The sequence below is a fragment of the Takifugu rubripes genome, chromosome 21 (assembly GCF_901000725.2).
Source record: "Takifugu rubripes chromosome 21, fTakRub1.2, whole genome shotgun sequence".
NCBI lineage: Eukaryota > Metazoa > Chordata > Actinopteri > Tetraodontiformes > Tetraodontidae > Takifugu > Takifugu rubripes.
Genome location: NC_042305.1, coordinates 7,588,399 through 7,615,993, shown reverse-complemented (window position 1 = coordinate 7,615,993; position 27,595 = coordinate 7,588,399). Strand labels below are relative to the sequence as shown.

At 44.0% G+C, this 27,595-nt stretch overlaps 1 protein-coding gene across 6 annotated transcripts; it reads right to left on the bottom strand.

Moving 5' to 3' along the window:
* Window positions 1–681: 681 nt before the first annotated feature.
* Window positions 682–27,569, bottom strand: LOC101067502 (ral guanine nucleotide dissociation stimulator). 6 transcript variants are annotated; one of them, XM_011615359.2, is made up of 18 exons: window positions 26,927–27,569; window positions 8,801–9,105; window positions 8,633–8,707; window positions 8,128–8,321; window positions 7,749–7,873; window positions 7,367–7,582; window positions 7,099–7,202; window positions 6,898–6,982; window positions 5,515–5,592; window positions 5,257–5,343; window positions 5,149–5,181; window positions 4,934–5,055; window positions 4,518–4,613; window positions 4,216–4,420; window positions 4,011–4,085; window positions 3,625–3,891; window positions 3,416–3,530; window positions 682–3,309 (listed from the first exon to the last, which is right to left on the bottom strand). In XM_011615359.2, exons 1-18 carry the CDS (start codon window positions 26,945–26,947, stop codon window positions 3,134–3,136), a joined length of 2,379 nt encoding a protein of 792 aa, XP_011613661.1. In that variant the 5' UTR covers window positions 26,948–27,569; the 3' UTR covers window positions 682–3,133. The 6 variants fall into 6 exon arrangements, with proteins under 6 accessions (XP_011613661.1, XP_011613660.1, XP_011613659.1 ...); XM_011615358.2 differs by lacking the exon at window positions 26,927–27,569 and adding an exon at window positions 22,272–22,793; XM_011615357.2 differs by lacking the exon at window positions 26,927–27,569 and adding an exon at window positions 19,159–22,200 and having other exon boundaries at window positions 8,146–8,321.
* Window positions 27,570–27,595: the final 26 nt, after the last annotated feature.

Sequence of the window (27,595 nt, the reverse complement as noted above, 5' to 3'; positions counted from 1 at the left end):
ATGCAAAATGGCACCTGAAAACAGATCAGGGGGACAAAAATGAAAGAAAAACAACAGCACATCAGCTGGTTTCCAGTTTTTAGTGTTTTTCTTGTAAACGCAGCATCTTTGTTCATATTCGCACAGACTTGGGTCAAATCACAAATGGTACGCCACAACGACACACACAGACCAGGCCAACATCAGTCTCAGGGCAGGAAATTCAGTCAAAGTCGCACAATGTTAACATTCGCAAAGAACACAGAGATGCTCAAGTCAGGATGGAGCTGATGCAGAAAGTCTGTTTATAACGAAGAAACCTTGAAAGTGATTTATTGTGTTAGGGTTTGGATAAAAGTAGCGGTGGTATTAGTTTGTGTAGTTGTAATGGTTTGAAAGTGGCTTTAATCCCTGAAATTTCCCCAAAATTAATGTTTAAATGTTTGATGTAAAATCTTGAGCACCAGAGAGGAAATATAGAGACATATTTGATCAAGCTTTAACTATAAACACATTCGTGAACACCTTTATATTCAACGAATGGCTTAAAATAATAAATTGCTACTAATATTTCCCAGTGGTGCCACTGATGGGGAGATTTTTTTTTGGAACTACAGTAAATGGTTTTGTGAGTTTTCAGGATTTCTCCAACAGCTTCAATCCTGACAGCTTTGCTTCAAGTTTCTTAGACTGAGTACTCTATAGGAAAACGGGTCGAGTCTTTATTGCATTCCCACTCAAAATTAAACCACAACCCAACATACAAAGTACTTTTTTACTGTAAAAGGCTGAGAATTCATCTCTGAATAGAAAATCTTCCCTCTTTTTTTTTTTTTTTTGGCACAATTGGGGTCAAGCCAGACGGGAAGGAGCTTCTTTTTTCTCTAAAGTTCACAGTGCTCAACATGATGCACTGATTGACAGGCAGAGAGGAAAGAATGAAAGGTCAAATGTCACAGTGTTCAACTGGCACAAACAACATCCACAATAGCTGGACAACTGGCCTCCTGATGCCCACCACGGTATTGCTTCCGCAGGTTTCTGAGGGGCGGGGGACTGGGGTTCATCTGTTCATGACAGAGTGAATTTGGAGCTTTGTGTGAGTGAAGACAACAAAAGAAAGGCAACACATGGTCACAGCGCAATCCAAACAAATCTAAAGTTGGGTTGCTGCAACAGAAAGATCTCAGGAAAAATCCAACCTCTTCTCCAGCGACTGCTTTCAAAGGTCTCGCCACATCGGCAGATTCCTACATTTCCCAGAAGGCAACATTGTTGCCCCCACCCACCTCAGCTCAATCTTCCAATTCCAGATTTGGATTTGGGTAAAAATAAGAATCTTTCAGGAGCGATAGTACTTTAAACTGTTACTCTGAATTTGACAAATGAGTATTTCATTTTTTTGTGTCTTAGAGAAATTGAATTTTATGCTTTTGCGGGGCGAGTAGGTTGCCAGATAGATGAAAAAAAAAAAAGATTAAAACTAATTATGTACCGGGTAATAACAGGAAAAACAAAAAACCCCAAAGGTCCAAACAATTAAGTGTGAGTTGAGAGACAGTGCTGAGTGTTGGAAAAGAGCACTAAAACATTAGAAACAAATCAAAGACGTGATATCAGTCAATATTTTTTAAATATATCAACAGTAAACTGAAAAAATATGTGTTTTAGGTTGGATTTTTCCTTTGTAAAAAAGAAAAGAAAAGAACACTTCTCTGTGTGCAGATTGACAGCGTCACTGTCGTTCCTCGGGGCTCCTAATCACGGACTCATCCGCGTTTTTATCCAGGTCTCACGGCCTGATTTTCTGGGAGCAACAGGAAAGACTCGGCAGCCACACCAGCACATAAATCCTGCAGGGTTAGTTGCAACATGCTAAATGTCAATGGCACGTCTGGAGAGTGGTCATGGATGGATATGAAAGAAAACACGCCGTGTTGGAGGAAACCATTCTCAAGCCATTTCTGAGCAGTTTGAAAATTGGAGCTTTTAAGTAAAATGGTGTGTTCCAACATGGACGCAGGCAGGAAGTGGAGGAAGTTGAGCTTGTACAACCATTCTGAAGGATAATTAGCAGCACCATAAAGAGCAGAGTGACGGCAAGAAAAGCATAATGACAAAAGTGTCGAGTCTATTAACAAAATCTCATGGTCCAGTCCAAAAGTATATACTGCACAGTTGATGTTAATCCATATTTACACTGTTCTTTTTTGTTTTTGTTTTTAAATTTTTAAATCAGCTCTGTTGTTTTTTTCATTTTCTGTCCAGGTTAAGTGCGATTAAAGGACGGCCGCGCCCTTCACGGTGTAGTGGTTACAATTCATTCATTAATAAAGAAAGTAAACAGGACTGACGGCTGTGCCCACTGGATTCCTCTTTCCTCTTCACATGCTATGACCTTCTTTTGTGAAACAGAGGAAATGAACAGAGTTCAGGTCCCTCAACATCTGCAGCACCGGTGTCACAATGCCAACACGAGTCCTGACACCAGAGAGGAAAAGAACCGTTCAGAAATACTGCCAAAAGCAGGAACCCTGGGGCAAAGTGGACAAGGCAGCGCTGCACTCGGAAGCAGTTCCCTGAAAAAATAGAGACATTCCAGCAGCCAACGGTGACACGTCTGCCTCTGCCCGCCAGCCTTCGTGTTCACATGATAGGCTGCGCGTGAAAAATGAAGATCAGGGAGGGAAGAAGGCTGCACTCAATCAATGCTTTAATTGAATGAGTGCAAAAGGTAATGTGTGTAAAAAAAATAATAAAATAAAACAGAAAATATTATAATGTAAATGGCTGTAAACAAAAAGTAATGAAGCAGGAAGTGAAATTCATCTGGTAGTGAGTGCAAGTTCAGCTGCTGCACGCGACACAGCGGGGTCCGCTTCCCACAAGCCCGCAGCCTCCAACTGGGCGTTATCCCGCCACAAACCCAAACCTCGAGCGTCCTCGGCGGGTCCTGATGACATGACAGTTGTTGCTAAGTGCAAAGGTGCTCCTCTGCTTTCTGCTCATCCACAGAGAGGATACTTGGTCACTGATCTCCGCTCCTCTGGTGTCTCAGTCCAAACCAGTTTAGTGTTGACATAAAAAAATGTTTGTTTTTCTGAGAAAATGAAGGCCAGAGAGGGTTAACTGGGGCCAAGATGGCGATACAACCTCAGAAAATGCCTTTTGCAATTTTCAATCCCTTCTGCTTCATGCGGGGCAGCGTGGAACTGGCCACGTTCTTGGCCCGCACTGGTCGGCCCAAGCCCCGCTTCTTCAGCACAAAGTCATAGTTGGCAGTAGAGTTCATGGCATAGAAAACATTGGCGTTGTCTGGAATCCGAAGCTCTACAGACACCAGAGAGTGACGGGGAGAAAGCAACGTGTCAGCATAAAGATGAAAAACATTTAAGGTGGAATGCCAGAGTTTTGCAGCGGTAATTTCACTCCTCACCTTTGTCCTCAGAGATTTTTTGCATCAGCTCGTAGTCCTCCGTCTTCTCCCGCTCTAAGTTGTGTTTGATCATGGCCTTCCTGATGACAGCTGGCGTCTTGTCCTGACTCGTGACCTGTCGTCAGTGAAGAGAGATTTAGTCCTTCTTTTTACAAGACACCTAACAAGCAATCAGAAAACAAAATATGGCCTTTGTTTAACCAACTTACCAGGATGCTTTTGTACATGTTTCCGTTCTCCACGTCAAGACTGACCCTGATGATGCAGCAGTCGTCGATCTGCTGGTTGTACAGCGGCAGCGACAGGGTCGAGTAGTTGGACACGGCCGAGACGGAGCGTTTGTGCGAGCGTGAGGCGGAGAGCGGAGTGGAGCAGGAGACCGAGGAGGAGGAAGCGCTGCTGGAGCCCGAGGCTGAACCGGAGCTGGAACCTGTTCCTGAAGTGTCCAGTGACGACAGCGACGTGCACTCCCAAAACTAGAGGGGGCCAGAGCGGAAAAGAGGAGGTGGTGAAGATGAAGGTCTGGAGCACCACGATCACATTAAGATAGTTACTGTGTTTTGTTGCTAAACAGGCTTAAGAGGTATCTTTTTACCGTTGACGTTGTATCTGCTGCTGGAGCGTCTCTTCCCAAAGAGGCAACAGTGAGTTTCACCGAAGGAGTCGACGTCTGGAGAGTGAATTAGAAAGTGGAATTAAAGATCAATAGTAATTGTGACATATTAGACATCAGCAGAAACAATTGCAGCGCAAATAAACCCTGGATCCTCACTAGTGCTGTGCTTCTAATACCAGCCTACCTTTCTCTCGTGCCCATCTGGAGAGTCAGACAAGAAGCTGGCGTTGACGTCTTCCAGGTCTGAACCACTGGAGCTGACGGAGGTGACGCTCAGGGCGTCACCGCTGTCTCCCCCACCACCTTGGTACGGTCTGAAGTGTGTGTGGTCAAAGGACTTGGAATGAGAGCCCGCGGGGCCACTGCAGCTGGGCTCTGTCAACTGCCGGCTGTACACAAGTGGGAAGATGAAGCAGTTTTAAGATTTGCTGATCTAAATTGGAGTCATTTTGGGACAGAAAGCTCATTCTTCACCCCGACACTTACTCGCTCCAGCGTTTCATGATGCCTCCATTCTTCTTGGCTCTGAGAGTGTTGCTGGCCGACTCTGACAGAGGCTCAATCTCGCACGACAGGTTGTAGCTGCAGGAACAGGAAGTCAGACGGGACAATTGTTATTCTGAGTTCATGTCAACTGGGATGAGAGCCATTGTGCTCATGAACGATCTCCTTATTATGCATAGCTAGTTTAAAATTGGTTTGGTCACTTTTTTAAAAAAAAATTCTATTCAACAAAACAGAACAACTCATTAAACTTTCAATATGTTTCCTTGTTTAGCTTCAGAATGTTAAGGATTTGGGTCCAATTAGCAAAATCACCATCTATGTGGAGGTTTATGTTTCAAAGAATAAACCTTTATCTGGTTTTAATTTCCTGACTTTTAAATTACTCTTTGAAATACCTCTCTGCCTCGCTGAGTTTCTCCACGCCTGTGAACCACTCTCTGAAGTGACTGTCTGGAGTGAAGCTGTAGTTATTGGAGGCCAGCTGGAGCAGTTTGATCTGAGCAATCACCTCAAACTCCTTTGGGCACACAGCAGAGCAGGCAAGTTAAAAAAGATTTGATTTCAACAAAATGAGTCCTGACATAGTCTTCACAAAGTTGATTTCCTTCACCTTTCTTCTCTTCTCAAAATTGATCAGACCGCCCTGAGAAAAGGGGAAAAATTGCGTTAAAGAAACTGGCAAGGCAATGAAAGCACGTTAAGATGTGAAGCATCTCACCTCGGTGTAATCCTTCATGGCAGTATCCATCATCACCAGGTCAGTCAGGAAGGTCCCCAGGTAAGGAATGGTCCCCTGCATTACTCCCTGTTTGGGAAAAGAATTACATTAGAAGAGGAAGCCGACTACCTGCAGTACTACAGCTAACCACAGGGCGGGGGTGTTGGTGCGCATTTGTTTCTGCCCACTTCTGCAGGTGAAGCTGAAGGAGCTGATGAAAAAAGCTACAAAAAAAGTTGTTTGACTGTGTGGACTCACCAGGTCTCTCTGTTGCTGGTGTCTCCTCTGAGCTCGTTTAGGGTTAAGTTCCAAAGTGGCGAATTTTGAAGTGCCCTCCTGCAACACAAGTAACAAAGATCATGCTTCATCACACAATGCAAGACTGGGGGTAAAAAACACCTACCGATAAAAAACACAAAGCTCTACAATCACATTATTTTGTCAAAGTATAAAATACACTATTACACAACTGACCAAGCAACCACCAACAATGTCTAACTAACAGATCCTTAATTATGAAAGGAATTTTTATAGTTTGATAGTGCATTTTAAATGACACATTACGTAACCCACAGATCTCCATCTTCCCCTACTCTCTCTGTTCTTTCTCTGCTGTTTTTACATGAGCCACATGCAGCTGGGCTGGATTACGGATGGTTCGGGGGTCAGGGGGTGCCAATGGGAAACTCCCTGCATTGATGTTTTGAGTGCAGCCTAAAATCCTCCCAAAAGATTTAAACCCCGCTGTGTAAGAAGTGGATTCTGGATCCATAAATTGTGATCACGAATCTTTTAATGTTTGGACTCTGAATCAAATCTTTTGATGGGATCAAAACACATCTGTGTAACTTCAGACGAGTTTCCCCTTCACATTCCTCTGAGTGATGTAATGTTCAGAGCCTCTCTGCAGCCCATGTAACTGGAGCTGAGCCAGTCAGACGTACACGGCCTGGTCCGAGCAGATAGAGGCAGAAGACATTACCACCCTGGGGTGATCCTCTATATAGGTAAAAGATCAGGGTTGTTATCTACACCCACCAGTGGTTTCCTCCTCCCCGTGACGGCAGGAGGGATTCCCCGAGAAGACGAGCAGTAAGCCAGTCATACATGAGCACAACATGCATTTGTCAGTAGATGATAACCCAGTTACAGTTTCCAGACTATTAGAGGTGTGACTAAATTATGTTTGAAGAACCTTTGACGCAAGCAAGAGATCTCTGTAGAAGATCTGCGTTAAATGTCAGTCAATTCTTAACACTCATTTCTGATATTTCTGTTCACGTCGGCTTCTGCTGCAAAACACAGAAGGTGCCAACATTCCTGTGAACTGAAAACTGCCCATGTCGGCTCCACGGACTCCCACATTGACCATTATGAAGCATGTCAATACAGATGCGTGATGTGTTTCTGCCCTTGCAGGGTATTTATTGGTGAATTTTCCCCTCAGTCAGATTGGAGGAAACACACAGAGAGGACGGGTCACCTGCCATACATCCTCCTGCCACCGCTAATCTGCCACACACTCAGGTTATATAAACGGAACACTGATTAGATGTTTGGTCTTATTCTTTAGGGTTTTCTCACATTTAGATACCTCCAAAATCTCTCCAGTGACAAAAATAAGGAGAATTCGCGACCCACCTTCACTAGCAGCTCTCGGCTAAGGGAGTAGTTGTTGTCGTCAGAGAAGATCTCGGAAAGCTCGCGAAAGGTGCGGAAACTCTCCCTGTAGGTGAATGGAAGCATGGATCAGGAGACAAAGCAAAGCTGCCAGAAACTCAGTCCTTTTATACTGCAGATGACATGATGCAGCTTTATGCCCTTAAAAAGATGGAAACGCACCGAGACACTTCCTCCCAGGTCCTCTTCAGGCGATGGATGGCGTTGCACTGTAAGGCAGAAAGAATGGCTCGCAAGGAGGAGAAGTTCTTCAAGATCCGACACTCCTGGACAAACAACAATCGATAGAGTCAGAATTCAGGTTTAATTTAAGGTGACCACTTTTTCCCCCGACCTCTTTTTCTTTCAACAACTCTTCTCAAACTTTTGAAGCCTCAAAAATATCCCTGCTACACATACGGAGTGAGGAGTCCATATGGTGCTTACTCACCCGAGCCACATCTATCCACCTCTCCAGTAGCCGGGCTCTCTGGTTGGGCTTCAGCGTTGGGTTGCTCAGGCAGGTGGTGATGACGCAGTTGGTGACAGAATTGAACTGGGCCACGGTGGCTCTGATGGTGGGAGCCAGGTGCTCCTTCCCCTTCTTGTCCCGCTGAGACCAAATCCCGCCCAGGCAGTGATAGGGCACCACCTTCTTGAACAGATCCTTGACAGACAGACAGAGAGAGAATTATTAAGCCATTAATCTAAATACCATTCTAATTTTTTAGTTTATTTACAAGCGTTGAGACTTTCCTATCATTTTGGTTCCGCATAAATTTAGATGTATAAAGATGTTAGAGGGCTTTAAATAAAAAAGGAAACATGCTCACTGCGTCCATGAGGGTGAACTGCTCTGCCACCATGATGGGGTCAAACGACAGGAAGCTGAAGGCAGGAAGCTCGTCCTCAAAACCGCTCTCTTCCTGCGTGGCAAAAGGGCAGCCGATGTGTTCCCCTGCAGAGAGAGAAATCTTCATTTCAACGCCGCGTCAACACACTTCCTGCACTTTTTATCCTTCCTTTGGCCACAAAATTCACTTCTGTACAAATACGACCACATGGTCCAACTCTTTCTGCACTGAAATGAAATATACCCTAAAATGTGATCTTTCAAAGACAGAAGGGAATTCAGTTCTACACATCTAGTTTAGTTTCCTTGCTACTCATATGTCCCTGCCCTGTAGTCCCTCTCCTGTCCTGCCTTCATACCATCAGGATCAGGCTCACACTGCTGTCGCCGGTGAAAGTGGGCCAGCAGGTTGCGGGCGCGGCGCTCCAGGTCCGAGCCAAGGAAGTGGCGGTGAAGGTACGACAGTAGCTGGTGCAGACAGTCATAGTTCGGGGGGCTCCAGAAGTCCTCTGAGTACTGGTCCAGCCATGCACCCAGGATGGACGAAACAGTGCTGCGTCATAAAAAATAAAAAAAAGATATCTGAGTGGAAAGGATTACAAAAGTAAATGAGCTGACAGAAGTTAGCTAACAGAGTGAATCACCTCTGTGAGAAGCAACATGGGGCACTAAAACATGCCTTTCTTATCAGTTTGATTTACATTCATGTACAGAAAATCCTCCAACTCTTCCATCTGGACACAGATGTGAGGCAAAGAAACGCACAACACTTTCAGACCTCGCCAACATCCCTTTAACCAAGGGAGGGGAGGGGGAAGGGGGCACGGCTACGAGTGATGAACAGTGGCAGCTAAGTGGACTCACTTTCTCAGCTCCGTGCAGTCGTCCTGGGAGACTCTGTGTGCCGTGGCTGCAGGGACATTCTGGAGCTTAGCATACCTGGAAAACACAACCACGCAGGTCAACGGCTACAGATACAAAAGGATTACGAACACTAGGGAACAAGTACTGGGAGGTGGCGGGTTGTTCTACCTGTTGAGCAGGAGATCCAACACCTGCTTGGTACTGGCGAAGGAGCGGTAGGTGCAGAGGAAGATGGTTACGTATGTGGAGTCCTTGCCCCTGAACGACGACACCATGTACTCCACCAGCCGCTCCAGCGTCCCGGCCTTGATGGTCCTCACTTTGCAGGTCTCATAGAGGCTCAGGGCCGAGTCCGTCTCCACGCCAAGCCACCGCTGGCCCTTACTGGCTGACTGGTGAAGCTGCATCTTCCTCAGGGTGATGGTGAAGATGGCATCATCCTCAGCCTCCTCACCAATCTCCTGCGTCGAGCTCTGTGGGAAAGAAGAAATGGAAAACTGACTTTTTGGCTGCTCTGCAACCCTGAGGTTTCAGGTTGGAACAAGCTCTACAAATTAGAGGGGGCTGAGATGAGAGGAATAATGTCGCTGTCACCAGGCAGAACATCAAGTTAAAAATGACTCACACTGGGATCCGACTCTTTAATTATGACCGTTTTTCGTGACCCAGCTCTGCTCCTTTTTGGCCTGTCTGAGTCATACTTTGTGCACACACAAACAATAGCTTGTTAACAGAATGCGCTGGATATCACTGGCAGCGCAGTACATGCTACAGCCTGTACAGGATATTTTTGCAGGCTGCTTGTTGCAGGTATGAGAGCTCTGCCGACCACTCACGATGCTTTCTCTGGTTAAAACATAGCATCAAAAAGTGAGTGAAGAACAAGGCAGTACTGATGTGAGACGTCCACCCTGCATGCAATGCTGAAGACCCACATGAGCATCTAAGGACCAGAGAGGCTAAGCTCATTACTAAAGTTCTATGCTGCCTGTTATCACAAAATCTCCACCAAGTTTCATGTTAATATTAACTACAAGTAGAAAAAAAATGGAACACAGGAGCTTATCGTAATTTGGGTTTCTAATGAGCAGCTTGCTGACAGATAAATCTCAACTATCTGAGCTCAGAGCTTGCTGAACAAACAGCATTGTGTGAATCATCACAGCCGAGGGCCCCCGAGGAGGAATGGTATGTAATCTGGCCTGCCACACGCATCCATCACCCCCTTGAGATGCATCCTTGGAGCCTTAGTCATCACGAAGGCTGGATGCTTCCACGCCTGCCTTTTAAGTCGGGGTATCTTTGGTTCCCTCTCAATCAATGCCAAGGCCTTGCATTGTGTATTTGCTACCATGGTGACGAGCTGAAACGAGTGTAGCGGAGAACTAAAAATAACACTGTAAACGATCTTCATACAGTTCTAAGACTGAAGAATATAAATCTGTGGCAAACAGAGTGTCATGAGACATTGAGAAAGGCTGAATTTGGGGTACTGGGGCAACAGTGTTGTCAGCCTCTGCATGACTAGACTGTCTTGATGTGGGTGGATCTGATGTGTGGATCACTTAGGTCGGGATGACTGACACGTAAAATTTTCTGACCTTCAATGCTCAACATGTAATCATCTAATCTGAAACTCACAAACAGTGAGCGTACACACACACACACACACACACACACACACACACACACACACACACACACACACGCACACACGAAGCCTGGTGGTGTTCCTCGTGCTTAAAATGCAAACATTCCTGTTCCTAAACATTCAAAAGAGACAGCAACGATGAAGACTTCAAGACAGATTGATGTTTACAGAGTCTAAACTCACGTTACCCTTTAAAAGAGGTTAAATCAGAGGGAGTGTGTGTGCGCATGACAGATAAATGGTGAGAAAACACACAAACCACTGGACCGTTGTACATCCGGTACATCATGAAGACAGAGGAACAGCTGCAGCTGAGGGCCTTGACAGCAGGAGAGGTTCTTATCAGGCCGCCCCGCTATCACTTCAAGCTCTGACAGCGTTCAAGGGCAGCCTCTCGCTCCATCCGAAGAGCCAGCTCCCAAAATAATGCTCCTATTCATCCCCTGTTCCAGCAAGGACGAGTGCACTGTGTTTAGTACCTGAACAAACGCGGGACGGGTCAATAAAAGGGCTCTGCTCATTTAAAAAACCCTGGACAACATTAAAAGACCAGAACAAACTGTTACAAGTTGAGGTTTTAAATGCCGACGACCCGAAATATCCCGAACCATATTGCCAAAACAGGCAGTCCGATAGAGACGAGATTAAAATAACCTGATAATAAAATAAAGGCAGCTGACAACTGACTCCTCTGAGCAGTCAGCGCGCCATCCGTATCGCCAAACCTTCTATTAGCTCATCGTTAAAGAGGACATTCATCATGAAAGATTAAGACTCTCTTGAACATCCCAGAATATTATAAACACACCAGTGAAAACAAAGGCACTGATGAATCGCTGAAACCCAGTAACTCTGTGATATAATGAACTGTTATTAGGAGTGTGACTGATAAATTACTGTATTTACTCCAAGAGGTCTAAATCCACTCCCTATATGTTCCCCCTTTGGAAAGAAACTGGGTCAGAAAGTATTTATATTGGAAATTTGGAAATACATTCTGTTTATAAGGACCAAATGGATGACGGGTTTCGATATTGGGACAAATAAAAGGCAGTTCATGTAAATATTTACATTTTTTGTGAATAAATATTGGAAAAATCCAGAATTGATAGCACGTTTAAACAGGTTTGTTGGCTTCACATATGACTTTTCTTGTGTACTTTTGAATGAGACTGCAAATCTCATCTAATGTGCTCACTAATGGGTAATAATTCATGAAAATGGCAAAGCAAACAGCATGTGACGGGAACGCCTTTGTTCAGTACTCTTTCTCCTGCACAGAGGAATATTTAGCATCTTGGTGGGACATGCTGGTGTGACAGATTGTGCTTCTTTGATTCTAACCACAGACATTTTGGAAATGCAGCTGGTGTTGATTTCTTCATAGACATGGAAAAACAGCCCCCCTCTCTCCCTCCCCAAGCTTGCAAACAGACCGACATGATGCTTTTTTATCCCTTAGGAAGCCACTTCATAATAAATGACAGACATTTATTTGAACTTTACTGTAGGTGACACCTCTCCAAACTTCCTGGTTTATCAAACATAAATGTAATCCAGTTAGAATGATGACAATTCAGGCAGAGATTCTCCCTCATGTTGAAAACCTTTATACTGAACAAGTCAACAATAGTCTGGCTGTGTGGCTGCTTTGAATGATTCTACTCACCTATATGGACAAATTCATCCCTAAACTAAAAGGCTGCAGCACCGGTTGATCTCTGACCTTCAGAAACACAATCGTGGTCCTTATGATTCACGCTCCTGCTGACTCATCTTCCTGGCGAACAACTAATCTCTCCTCTTGACATCAGATAGTGCACGGAAAGAATAAACACAGCAGCCGGTGGAAGAACTGATTAAAACAAACAGAGGGGTGGGGGTAAGTAAACCCTCATTTTAGCCAAATCCCCAGATCCGAGAGGAGGGCCATAACTCCTCAAGAGAAAAACACACCTGCTTCATCAGCAGCCCCACGTGATGCTCAGAAAGCCCCTCTGTGCCGAAATCTAAATGTAGACCAGGAGGGAGACTCCCAGAGTAAAGACAAAATCTGCCCAGCTCCTAAACAAAGCCGACAATAGCGTGCGTCCATTATGAACCCGTAGCTCAAGCCAGCGACTTCCCCCGCTGACAATGAGCGCTGAAAACCCGGTGAGATCATCTGAATGTGGGGCGAAAAGACAGAAGATGTTATATAAGTTACAACTTTCTTTTCCTTGAAGAAACCAAATCTCCTATCTACGCATATTCTTTGTTTCCCAGAGGCCAGAAAAGGCAGCACTCTTTCTGCAAGTAGGCTAACCTAAAAATAATCTGGAACTTTCTCCTTCTGGGCTGTGTTTATGCCTTTGTTCGCTTCATGTCCACAGAAAAACTGTTACGAATATGTGAAATTAAACCAACAGTTAGACTGCAGACTAAAAATGATTTGGAGACCATCTCCTCCCTTCTTGACTCTCTTGATAATTATTGACATTCATCCAAAACTTCAGTTGACTTACTTGTTATGGGTCCACTTTTGCCCTCACACACACACACACACACACCAACCAACCCAAACCTCCATTAAAGCTGTGCTAAGCTCACTCTATGCCAACATGCTGCCTAAAACTTGGTGACAGAGCTGCTCTGACAGGTATTAGTAATACACGCCAGCAGCTAAACTGGCTTTGTCAGCTATTATCAATCACCAACATGCACGGACAGAGTTTCATTAGATGAATAAACCTCTTATATTTCAGGCGACTGATGGGGATTTTGGCAGAAACGCCCTCTTTGTTTCATTTATTTTTCTGCATAAAATATCAAACAACGTTTCAAACACAAAATGGTGCATTAACAAACCAATAACAGCTTTTTTTCCCTCCTCCTTAAACAATAATAAGTATTTTATACATTACAAGAGACTTGTCTAGAGCTACTGTATAAGACGCTCACAGAATGCACAAAGAAAAGTTGGTTATCAGATCTTCCAGAAGCTTTATCTCCTAATCAATGTGAAACAAACAAGGAGAAACGCTACAGCCGCGTTTCCTGCACGTTCACGCTTCCAGAACGTATCACTGAAGATGACTTGCAAAGCTGATCGGAAGGCCTGATATGTGTCACATGAGTAAAATGATTAATGTACATTTGCTGATGTCTTTTCAAAAGTTTCCTAGTGGAATAGAAGCACAGTCCTGCTATTTAGAGCACACCAGAGACACAGCCGGCGCAAAAATTGGACCGTTTAAGTAGTTTTCCAGGCAATGGGCCTTCACATTCCAGCTGCTGTCTGTTTCTGTCGTTCTGCCTGGAGCCGATATCCAGCGCTGGGATTCTCGACTCTTTTTAGACTCCATTTGCACCAACGCAGCTTCAGTATTGAGCGCAAGCAGTCAATACTTACATCTAAGATTAGAGCCCACCGCTGCTGACTCCCCCTTCCCCGCAGTGTAGGATGTTGCCTTCTCACATGTCGGCCACTAGCTGAAGTCCATTTACAGTAAATCGAGGTCAACGGTATAAAATTGCCATAGCATAACAGCACAGAAACCTGCGCTGTGTACTCGGCTTTACAAAGCTTTTTCTTTGATCTTGCCATTTGATGATTACATAGCACTTTTTTCCCATGAGGTGTAACCAGATTTACATTGTTTGAGAACCTGAATCCAGACTAAAGTCTCTGATAGTGCAGCATTAGTTGACTGGGTGATGAGACAAGAGTCCAAGTGTGATGTAAAAGTCACAGATACAACAGCATCTCTGTTGTTCAGAGTCTAGTATGAGACATCCTATTCCGAGGATCCAGGATACGAGCCTGGATCTCTGATTTGCTCCGCAGAAAACAAACTGATTACTTACTAAATGAGATGGGGGTTTGAAGGAATTATTTCCCAAGGCCTTCTCAATTAGCCGCAGTCTACTTTCAAATCCCTTCTTTTTAAAACTTCAGAGCGCCACTCTTAATGATCTGGCTATTTTTAGCTTGAAAGCAATGTTTTGTATTGTTCAACGGCAACTTTTATAAAAAAAAAAAATCTGTGTCAGTGTGGCTTACGAAGTTCTAAAATTAGTCATTTAATTTCTGGCCAGAATTTTTTAATTCAGTAGTTTTATATAAAAGAATCTTGCGGAAAAAGAGGGTTTGGACACATGATATACTGCTGGTACACTCTGTTCTTTCTTCACACAATGAACTGCAAACAACATCTGTCAGGCTGGTACACGCACAAACACACATCTGACACGTTGCTGAGGAATAACAACAACGTTAAAAACATGGAATATCTCACAGTGTATTATGTCTATAAAACGTATCATCAAGAAGTTCAACCCTGAGATGAGGAACTAAAATTCAGCAATTCTTTTCTGACGCATTCAAATCTGACTGGCAGCACTTGCCAACGAGCAGTGCTCATTTTAGTTCTGCACATATGTAACACAACTATAACACAGAGTCCATATCACGGCAGTCACATGAGCTGTTTGCAAACTGTCATTTGATACTTAAAGCTACATAATACATAGTCTTGACTTTGTTGCTGGTTACATGGAGGCACGGATCAACTAAAGACTCCAAACCAAACCTACATCCGCAGGGTGACTGACCTGCAACAGGCCCACAAGCTGAAACAACACACAAACTAAGGGGAAGAAGGCTGAAGGAACCCCCCACGACCTCTGTGAGGGGGATTAAGTATTAGGTAATTGTGCAAGAGGAGGGGATTAGATTAGAGCAGGGAGAGATAAAGCGCGGCACTTTTGCTGAAGACGAGAAACCACAGCTACTGCCTACAAAGGTAAACAGAACCAGTGAGGTACTGGTAAAAATACAGGAGGATAAGAAATGCACATGGCTCAGCAGCTAGAAAACAAACCATCTGCATGTGGTATCAATTATCAAAGCATCCTTGTCCAGTCCTGGGCCTCTCCTCAGACCGATCAATATGATCACTCATCTCAGCCCATATCTGTATGAATGTACTGGATGTTAAGAGCTGACAACTGAGACTGTTCCACCTCATCCATTAAAGAGAACATTTTCACAGATAACAGTGAGGCGTTATCACTTAAATGAATGTTGCTATTGAAGCTGCAGACTTATGCAAATTTAAAAACTCAACAAACACTGAAACTAGTGGTAGAATTTAGAAAACAATGTTTTTTGGCCATATGAGTGGGATGGAACCGTGGACCAGTCACTTTCAGACAAATACAACTCAGGTAACACTCTTATGTAAAAAGCTTCTACCACTACATCAGAAACACCCCACAACTCCAAATAAGATTAACTTGAATTTGTTAACCATTCAGCTGGAGTCAGAGCGGGTGATAGTAGTGTTGGTACTCAGTACCAGCAGCAGTGTTATGACCTGAAACTGACATATTTTCATCATCACTCATATCTGTATCAGATCTGTTCGCTAAACCTGGTTCAGTCATATCACTTTACACTCTCTCCATCTCTTCAGTATTGAAAAAGCATTTATGCAGAGAAAGGAATGACAACCACAGGGATGAAACCAGAGGAGTCTTACTTGCACAGTCATGTCCTTCCACAACAGTTTCTCTTTCAATCAGGAGTTAGTGTTTCACCATTAAAAGCACGAACTCATGTTTTTGCTTAATGATTTGATGCTCATCCTATCCCATTAATAAGAACCTTTAACAGTTATAATCCAACATATATAAATGTAGATGTTATATTGTGTTCTGTCACACCAGCATCATAGTCTGTGAAGAGGTTAATAACCTGAACATATAGATGGGCTGTATAGATGGACAGGGAAAAAAACAAAAGCATGCATATGGACACATATCGGGTATTTTTCAGTGCACCAGTCCACAAAGATCCGCACCCCAAAACAACCACAAATCCACCTCAGTCACTTCTCCTCTACGCATCAACCCTCCCTATTTGCCTCATCACCGCATCCTCCCTTCTTCTCACCTCCATCAGCGGTAGGTCCGGGTCCAGGTGAGTGAAGCTGTGCAGGACCACCGGACTGCGGTCCTCGACCACCTCCAGCTTCACACCGTCCCAAATGTTCCGCACCCTCCACGACGACTCAAACATTTCGACCAGCTGGCCCGGCTTGACGCGATGCGCCTCGCTTAAGATCCCCAGGAAATAGACCATGGATGCTTAGTGAAGCTTAGTTGCCCCTCATGGTAACGGCGGCGGCATGTTGTCTCATTTGTTGCGCTTTTATATGAGGGTTCTGCCGCCCCTGTCTGCAGGACGGAGACTGTGCTGGGTCATCGCTGCAGTTTGCATTTAGGAGAAGCAGGCTGGACTTTCTCTAAGCCCCGCCCCACGCCCGCGCTGCCTTCAAGGCTCTCGGAAATATTTTAGATCAACGATAACAGGAACGTTAACAACTATACTGATGAAACTTTTCATTCCCGATTTATTCTTCTCGGATAAAAGTCAAGTCCAATAAACTGTTGTCTGGGGTTGACGTTTTACAATAGTCTGCATGATATATTCATATTAAACATTCGAAAATAGATTTAATTCCTCCCAGACAAAACGGAAACTTCCTTCTCTATCATATGACATTTTCCTGGAATGGAAAAATAAGATACAATTCTCTCACAAAGATCCGTCTCTGTTGCCTAAAAGTGAAATTTACCCCGTAGAAAATATACTTAAATAACTCCAAAGATGCAATGGGATTCGTGTACGAGGAACCCCTGAAGACGACGTTAGCTCGCTGATCTTAGGAGGAGGAGCTCTGGGAAATGACGGCATTGTAGTGCTCATGCTCTCACTCAGGCAACAAACACACCGTTGTACACGCGACTATTACACTGCAAATGCTAGCTTACCTTATGTCTTGTTAGATTTAAATTAAGCTAAATATTTCTTTAGATCATATATGTTAAACACAGATGATAAAATGCTCTCTATATTATTTGGAGACGTCTGTATAAGGATTCTTGTCTTAAAGATTTTGTTGACATCTAGCCTCAAAATCATCAAAATGGAAGGGGGAGGGGGGGGGTAACAAGACAGCAACGCAGAAATTGATCATATCAAAATTTGTACTTGTCAATAACACAACACAACTTGTGTTTGAAGTCATTATTTCGTGTTGCAGGATCCACCGGACAGTAGCCGTAGGTGTGTTTAAGGTCAAAGACTGCCTCCCTCTGGCCAATGTAGGGAGATTTCTTCTCCAACGTCAATCATTCTCCTAAAATGACTGTCATGGGTATAATTCCAAGGAAGACAGCAGACTGTGGTCCAGTTCTATGAATAATAAATAGCAAGCCTAATTTAAATGTTCTTGGGTATTTTTAGATAAAGTAAACAATATTTATTCCCCTTTCAGAGCAGCAACAGGAAGAGCTGGTGTGAAAGAGGTTAAACAAACTTGACAAAAACATCTGCTGCACAGGAGCACCTCACTGAGCTTTCTCATCGTCATCCAGCCTCATAATCACCGCGGCACCTCTTTACATGCAAATCTGCAGGTGGGTCTCCAGTTTGTGCATTGATTCTTCCCAAAAAACACACTTTAAAAGGCAGCAAAGTAATCCAAATGTAAACATAAATTCATATCAGTGATAAATGCACGAAGCTTACAAAACACCACATTAGTTTGGTGAGAAATTGTACTGAATATTCCAAACATAAAATAACTATAACAGTCTCTCTCCTTATTAACAAGATCAGCTAATGGTGCTATACCAAATGCCTTGCAACAATTGAGGCAATTTTTGTTGTTTAATGTCTTGTTGCTATGGAAAGTTGTTTTTAACCCCTTTAAATACAACCACGAACAAGCTAATCGCTTTAACTCCAAACATCAACCAAAAAAACGTGGAAAGATCTTGATTAAAAACTCTCCGCAGCCTAATGCTGCAAAGTCCCGCAGAGTTCCGCGTCCAAATAAATCTGCAGCAAATAAAAGTCAGTGGTGCCAGTAGAAAAAAAATGGTCAGAAAGATAAGTAAGTCCCCCTTACATTGATTTATTTCAATCTTCTCTGCTCTAACTGCATCTCTGTTCCAAGTTACTGACAAACTGGCTTAAAACAAGCTGACAAAGCTAACAGGACATAAAAACAGGCCTTTTTTTTTAAAGCAAACATCTGCTACATATTTATAATGGCTTAAATATGCAGGACTTTCTTTGCCTGTTACTTCGAGTTTATGAATTTATCATCTGTATCCACCAGGTGAGAGAGACAGATTCACACAAAAAGAGTGAGTTTTACACTCTAAAGGTCAGTGCGGGTATGAGTGAAAAGGCTGCCCTCCTTCTCTCCTTGTTGTCTCAGCCTGACATCTCATAACAAGAGCAGACAGTTGCAGTCAGACCTCTGCACTGTTTCATGTTCCCGTGACGGCTCCACACCATAATCAGGCTTAATGAGAGCAGATTCAAATCCGGAAGCAACAGTTCTTTGTGGAATTTCTCTGCTGGAAAAGTGTCACCTGTGCAGGCAGAAAGGCTGTCAAGTCTCCTTTTTAATCATCCAAATCGACTTAAATCGCAGCATTGGGACGTCAACAGCGTGATTGGCTTGATAGTGTCACCTCTGAAATATTCAAATGTCAGTTTCTGCCTCTCGTGAACAGTGAAACATGGCAGAAAGAGTCACAAACACATTCATTGCATTACTTTAAATTCCATCTGGTAAATGCTACATAGATAAAACAGGCGTGCAAGGACCAGCAGTTTAATCTCCAGTGATTCAAAGATTTGTCTGTTGATGTGAGCCAAACATATCGATCGCCCAGCAGGGATCCACTTAGTCACCGTGAAAGGTGGAAAAATACCTCCAGACCTTAACGTTAGTGCAAGGAGCCATCATAAATAGGTGAAAACACAGCTTGTGAATGATGTTTAGAGATAAAGGGAAAAATCCATAGAGCTAACCTGTCTCTTTGATCTCCCCACCGTCCTGTAATAATCCGTCCAGCAGACTTCTGTCCGGACCAGCAGGCCACACGTCCACGGGCTGCAGCACCACATCCCGTCTTTGTTCAGAACCAGACCTGAAACGTTTGCGGAGCAGAATCCCACCGAGCTCCCGCGGCCCCCGTCACAGATTGGTCGAACCCCAGCCGCCACTCTCTCCATACATATTTACTTTACCAGCTGTGTCAACAAACCACAGGAACAACACTGGAAAAAAATTAACCTTTGCTGGGAAATAAAAAGAAAACAGGTTTCGGAATCATCTCCGCAATATGAAGAGGAACCTTTTTATTAAACCTCAACTGCAACTAAAGCTAAAACACAGAGCAATGGAATCACCAAAGATGGCATTAAAGCCGTTAGCATGACAAGGATGAGACAGGGATCAAACCTGATCACCACAAATCACATTTCTCGACACAAAAAAAGGGGAATTCTGTTCATTATTTTAGGGGCAAAAGAATTCTGAGAAAACCAGAAACTGGGGGAGTGAGGAGAAGAAGCTTCTCATTCAGCCTCAGAGAAGCAGCCTCTGGATTTATTCTCCTGGCTTTGTTTCAGCGAACTATTCAGGTCCAGGTCACGGCATTTAGAAATGCTTTCTCATGCCAACCAAGGCCAACTGGGAGATCAACTGGGAGAGGAACTCCGCTGTGAGACCACCTGACAACAGTCACCCGGGCTGGGAGAAAAACAAATCACGCTCTTTCTCTTTGTTAGCCTGATCATTCCTTAAAGCAGAGCATGTTTTAGTATCTGCTGTCTCCTCCTTCATGTATTATTCCTTTGTGAGCTGTGGGTGCGATCAAAGCTGTCACCAATGCCCGGTTAGGAACACGCCTAAGAGCTACAACAAAGAAAACGCTCAAAACTGAGACAAACATACACTTTTCTTCTAGTGTGTAGGAACGTTTGGATGAACTTTTTAGTTTTTCTCTTTGGCACAAATATGCTGTAGAGGTAAAGTAACTAAAGTAACTGATTCAAACCAACCGAAAAATCCACCTTAACATAAATCCTATGAGAACCTTTTGTTACGAGCACACTGGAGGAGGGGGGGCTTATCGCCTTTAGTGCAGCCCACCACCAGGGGGCAATTAAGAGGCTTTGGCTATTCTTTCAAGCCCTTTTTCTGCATTGAAGATGTCAAACAGCAGCCTCTGTTAGTCTGTATTCAATACTCCCGTCCAGCTGCCTCCCGTCTTTCCCTAATCACCTCCACCAGTGTTCCCAAAGGCGTCTTTACTTTTCCTGTACTCACAAATCTGCCCTGGAGTCACCGTTCCCTTCACAGCCGGAGCAGCTTTTATCCTGCCGATCTTGTTTTTTGACCCTTGACTGCCCTTTTCAGACTTTAGCCTGCTTGCTAAGGTCCCCCTAGAGCTGCTTGCCTGTGAGGACCGTGTGTGTTTGTTGCTGGGCTTTTTTCCGGTTGGCAAGAGTGATCTGCTGTTGCTCATCGTGGGCTTTCGGGACTGAGTGGGAACAAAGAGTCAGAGACTACTGGTACGTAAACAGCCTCACGGAGGGAATCTGCATAACCTTGTAAACAATACAAAACATGGTGGCCAGCGGGACGTCTGGACATTTTCTGGAAAAGACTGCACGTTAAAACATCAACAGACTGAACGTTATCAGGAAGTCCGCATGCGTCTGTTGGTTTCCTTGAGAGCTGTCAGACAGCTGTGATGTGCTGTTGACATTTTCATCTAACAAATTAGGGTTTTGTGTTGTCTGCTGTAATTCAATGCTCACGCACCAACACACAGGTGCTTGGAGTTCCATCTTAATCCCTGATACCACATTTCCCATCATAACAAAGCAGCATATTCATCCCCTGGTAAACAGACGGTCTTAGCTCAAGCTGAGGTAACCCCGGTGACATCAGCGATGCTGTCAATGGCACGTTGTCTTCTAAAACCTCACAAAGCTTGACCACAAGCAATGGGACAAACAGCGCCTTCACACAGTGACTGTTCCTTTTAAATATAACTCTCAATGATTGCAAGCCTGGACGTACTTCAAAAATATCTCACCACAGTGTGATGTGCTGATGGCAGGGAAGCACTGCGGCTTCCTTCATGTCAGAGAAGAGAAAACACAATCAGGCACTGAGAAGAGCGACGGCGATCTGCATGAAAATATCAAATCCAAAAGCATTTTTCAAACAGAGATGAGTTCAGGTTCTGTGCTGCTACAATTGCAGATCAATTTTCCACGCTGATAATGAGCATTTTTGTGGTGCAAAGTGTCAAACAGAGATTCACGGGCTAATTCTGCAAGATACTGGCCATTGGGATTCGCTCCCCCTCACCTCTGGTGCCCTCAGATCATCGCAAATAACCTCCATCAACACATTTGACTCGCCCTGGTTTTTAAACATCATATCAAATGAAATGACACATTTTTTACAGTGGGATAAACATTACGACCTAGAAACCAGCCGGAAATGAAGCATCTCTGTTTGTTGTTTTCAGTCTGGGGACTTTATTAGGGAGCTGGAACGGGAAGACTTTCATCAGGTACCGTGGGATTATTAAAGACACGACCAAACACGTCAAATATCGCACACAGAAAGAGCTCGACATCAATCAAAACACGTTATTAAACCAAAACTCCTCATTAAAGCTCTAATGAGTCACGTGACTTTGGTTTACAAGCTCTAATGTGCTGAACAGAAGAAAGAAGACTCATCAAGCACAAACATGTACCAGATCAAGCTCTCTATGGCGATAACGCTGTGATCAGGTATGAACACATACTGACACAGGCACAAAAGGAGCGCAGAGTTGCAGGTCTGGACAAATACACAACCTCACAATGCAGCAGTGCACAAGCATGCTCGCACAAGCACATCTACACCAGATAATAACGCAGGAAATAAACTCATAGCTCATTTATAGGTAGAAATTAGCATTCTAACACACTCGCACACATGCATATTAATGTTGCACGGACGAGCAAATATAGAAACATTAATCCTACACAAGCGTATTGGAATGCACTCGGGTCGACAGAGCGAGTGAGAGAAGGAGCTGTCTGCTGTGCGGTGGAGAGGTGTTTGAGCTCACCAGGTCGTCCAGGATGCTGACGGGGAAATCAAACATGCACATCTTGACAGGCTGAGCGAGAGCTCTGTGCAGGTTGAACAGAGACTTGGTCTCCATGCTTCAGTCGGAACGCTCCGCTCCACCAGAGGAAATCTTTTTGAAAAAAGGGAACTCCCCACGACAGATCTCTCACTCTGCCTTTCGCTAAAGACTGGGAGGATTCACAGAAATAGAAGAGGAACCCCTCCACGTTGTTCCTCCTCCTTCCAGGTTCCAACAACTGCACTCCCTCCCTCTTCCTCGTCTCGTCTTTCCTCTCCCCCTCCGCCTCCTCTGCTCCCTCGCCAGGAAACGTCTTAACTGTCAGCAGCTGCTTTCTGGTCTCAGCGTCTTCTGGAGGTGTTTCCCAACTGCTCAGCTGTTGTGCCACAGCCGCAGAACGTTTCCCTGCTCTAATGCTCAGGCTAAAGGGTGCAGTTGCCACAAAAAAATGAGGGAGAGCTGCCGCCCGTTCCTTCTGCTGCTGCAGCAATTTAATCAAGGGAGGAGGACCGACTCTGTTTTGCTCCTTTAGTAGCAGACTGTCTGGGTGAGCCCATTAAAAATGAATCAGGGCGACTGTTTTTGAATCAACCCTCTGTCTCCCGACTGCTAAATCTGAGAATCAGGCACATAACATCTTATCTCAAAATTGTTTTCTTCCATCTGCGACATGAAAATCCTGCCACTACCTCGATGCTGCCATTTCCCTCAGATGTCAGAGATTAAGATCGCCGCCGACATAAAATCCAGTTTGTTTATTTGTCTGGAAAGCTACTGGATTTGTGGAAAGAAAACCAAATAATCGCTTACAGGTTCCCTTTTTTTGACAAAATTTCTGCACCACGCAGCTGTGAGTAATCATCTAAATGACACCTCGTGGTTCTTGTTATGCAGTCACCATCACTTACGTGTGCATGTGCATATTCATGATTGAGATGATTAGAGGAAGATTTATGGGAAGATTTCCTGCAAATAGAGCACTCAATGCCCATTTAAAGACACCCAAAAGTGTGTTGGCTACAGGTTCAGAGGTGTAGTCGCAGGAATTTCAAGCCTGAGTCAGATGCGAATGATGTGTGATTAGAAAATGAAGATGAAGGGCTGCTTTTAAAGCATCCGCAGACAGTAGCGGGGGAGGAGGAGGAGGAGGAGGAAGGAGAGAACCGGCTGAAGAAGATACAGAGGGCCACTGAGACACCACTGGGAAACGCTTTCAGATGCAGAGGCTGTCCCACAGCTGAATACTGTAGGAGAGTCGTTGTCATGGAAACAGGGAGGCAAAGCTTGCTCTTCATAGTGCTATATAAGAACAACCTCCTCCACTCCTCCCTTCCTCCTCTACAGACAGAGCCAGGACAGGAAGCTGGAGTCCAACCTGCAGCTCAGCTTCCTGCAGCCCCACACAAAGACAGGACGGGTGGTGCAGGTATACAAGGGAGCAGTTTATCTGGGCCACGTGATCAGAACCTGTTATTACCACGATCGGAGCACTGTCTGGTCTGCCTAAATGCAGCTTTAGGATGATGATGGTGTGTTATTATAGTTTGGGTGCCCCAACATAGAAAAAAATGGAACTGGAGGATGTGATCAGCAGCATCATAGAGAGCACAAAGATTGAAAACATCCAATAGTTAATAATACATTCCTTTAAAAATCACATCTCAGAGTATGTTGACAGCAACTGCACTTACGGAACTTACAGAAAGTAACACTTATCCAGAGAGGCCAAGCTGAGACCAAAGTAACAAATAAAATGTTTCACACATTTTAGCCAATCCTCAGAGACGGTAAGACCACAAACATTACAGCACCTACAGGATTTACAGCCTGATGAGGACCAAACGAGAACAGATCCAGCGATATTCCCTTACAATTAGCCAACAAATTCTTGACTAATGACTAAAATGTTACAGTAGATCATAGAAACAATGAACCAATGAACAATCTAATTAGTTTTCATCAGGGACCGAGTGGAAATAAGTGTAACATTTATGTATTCCTGACATTCTGCAGTCACAAGCACGGAACGGATGTGCAGTTACAACCTAGAGCTCTGAAATCCAATCAGTTTATACTTGAGTCCTAATGTTTGTGTTCAATATGAAGAATCGCCAGAGCTATTAAACCTCGGCCCAAGAACAGCAAATATTTTGTATCAAGTCCTGTATTTTGCAACACAGTTCCTGTCCCTTGTCAAAGAACAAAGTGCAGCTGACATGAGATTTCAAGGACAGACTCTTTCCACAGACGTAACTAATGCTCAAGAAAAATGAGGCGAACCCTCGGGAGTCAGAGTGGATAGAAAAGAAAAATCTGATTCTTGTCACATTCCATCAGACAATGAAGTCAGATACGCTCGGGGTGAAGTCAAGCTTCAAGAACCAAGTGCTGCTATGCAGAAAACGGAGCTTTGTGTTAGCAGCAATAAAGCCAACAGCTTTATCTACAATTCCTACACAAGATATACAATGGTGGAAAAAAGCCCAGGGAATGTTTCAAAAGAATAAACATGGAGAGGAAACAGATTTAGGCAAAAAGGCTTACAATGTGTGTGTGTGTGTGTGTGTGTGTGTGTGTGTGTGTGTGTGTGTGTGTGTGTGTGTGTGTGTGTGCGTGCAGTGTTAAATAAATACACTTTCCAATGCAACAACTTTCACCCAGAGCCAGACTTGTACTTTCCAAGGGTCCCAGGAGCTGCATTGCCTAAAGTCCCTGTGCAGGAAATGTGCAGTATTTCTGCACTATTTTGCTTCTCTTCATCCACTTTTATCATTCCTGGAAGTGTTGGCAGCTAAAAGTGCCCAGTACTTCACTTCCTGAATGAGCTTATCTTTCCTGCATCTTAAAACAAAGGCCCCCTGGTGACCTCTGACACACAGCACAGCCCTGATAAAGGCTAATTTAAAGAAAACCAATGCAAATATGCTAATTTGAACAGTGTCTGATCATTTTTCAGGTTAGCATTTTTCATTTCCACCTGCAGGATCTCTAAAATCTCATACCATGATGGTGCACAGACCCTTAAAAGTTGGCTCATTCATACCGACATGTGGTGATTCTCCCAGCGAGGGAGGGGGCAGGTCCCTCAGTCTGTGATTTCAGCTCCATCATACCGGATGCTGTGACAGAAATTAGCTTCAGGCTGTAAAATATGACCTTTCCTCCAGCCGATAAGTCGTTTTTATAGTGCACTGTGTAGTCAGTTCTGAAGCAGCTGCAAATCCTTGCATGAGGCAGCACCTCGAAGGGATGGAACATAAAATTGTACGACTTTGGCTGATTTTTATGATAACCTAAATGTGTTTACTGGATTGAACTTGAGTGTGCTTGTCCGTTTTAACGTTCCTCTGAATAAATGGCACAAACTCAGCTGTTAACTTCATCACAGTGAGCAAAGTTTTTGGAGTTGTAACACAATGGAGACAAAACTTTGAGCCCAAGACTGGAAAATATATTTTAGGAAATCATAACTGCAAACTGCTGATGCTTTAATTTTGACTGTTTCATTTCCTGCTCCTGGTCCAAAACTAAAAAAAAAGGAGGAACAGTAAAAATATAAAATAAACAAAAGATGAACTTCAGTAAAATTCTAAAATGCCATCACATTTTCTAACTCACTTAAACAGCAGGCACGAGAGCAAAACCCCAATCAATCAATAATAAACAATTAATAGATATTGATTGTTCAGGGCTGAGGGACTAATGGATCCATTGATGAATCATTTCCCACTGAAGAAGATCAGCATCAGCTCCACCTTCACATGTCTGCAGCTCCCTTATGATGTATTATTGATATGTTCACTTTGGTTTATGTTCACTGATGCTGCTATTGAGCCAAACAAAGAGGAAGTGCCCCCCGTGTGAAAGACGTTTGGGGGGGTTCCAGGCTGCAGCTGGGCTGAGTTTAACCACAAACCAAAGTTATTTTTATCTCAGGAAATGAGGCTATATCTGTATTTAGTGGTTATTTTGCTGACTGATCAAATTAACAGTGCAGTTTTAGCAAACGGTTGACGAATCCTTGTGTTTGCAACATGTCAAAATCTGAACACGTGTTCACTCTGAGTTTATATTTGTCCACAATTTAAGGAAGGAAAAGCTATTAGTCGTGATTTTATTGCTATTCTTATCATCGCCTTGACACAAGAGCATATATATTTATCCATATTAGCACTGGATTTTTCCAATGGCTTAAATGTGATAATGAATGACTGCACTGATTTACAACTGATTTAGCATTTGAAGGTAACACCACCATAATGTCACCTTGGGCTTTGGGAACTTAGAGTAGCTTGTAATTTGTGTCTTCTTTATTGACAAAACAATTGAAACATTTCAGGGTGGATTCAGCAAGAAGAAAATTATTGATTGCACGTTGAAAATAACAAAAGATAAACCCAAAGAGCTGTATTATGTAGCAAAGAATGGCAGCAGAAGAAAGACGGCGAGAGCTTCTGCCTGGAGTGCAATTAAAAATATATATGCAGACAGGAAGATCATTACACATGGGAAGGACTGACTGCAGAACTGTTACAAATAAACACATGGGAAACTGCAATAAACACGTATGCAAATGAGTCAGGTGCGCATTTAAATATGGAGCCGGTCTCTTCACGCTCGCAGTTTGATCTTACCTGTTTTTCCAGCATGATCATTCTCCCAGTATCATGACCTTCAGGGAGGATTTCTCCATGCGAGTCCAGGCTCACCGTTAGACGCACTCCTCTCCGGCCAGCATCTTATTCTTCACGGATGAGCGACAGAAAAATTAACAGGGGAAAAGAGGGAGATTAGGAATGGCTAACTAATAACCCAGTGGGCAGCTGCAGTGCTTTATCCTTCAGCGATCTGTCCTCGGTGGCTTCAGCATGCCTCGACAAAAAGCATCCCGATGTGTCTGTTCGTGGAGGAAAACACATCGGGCAGCGAACGGGGGAGGGAAAAAGACCACCAACTACGAGCTAGCTAACATTAGCGTGCTAGCGTTAGCCGGCTAGATCCAGCTATTATCAAAATTTTATTTGTCTCCTGCCTCCATCCATCGCAGCCCCGCTCCCTTCCCGACACGCTCGAAAAATTGCGACGGAAGCGTCCTCTCTCACATCTGATGTCAAGACCCCTACGTTACGGCATCCCACTGAGGACTGGTCCGTCCAGCGAAGATGGGGCGTTGTTGCCAACGCAATACTGATGCTTAAATGGATGTTGCTTTAGTTCTGGCTGCGGGGGAATGTCTCCTTTCTCCCGCGGTGGTGCTGCTGCTGCTGTGGGGAAGGAACCAGAGCAGCTGAGAAGAACGATGT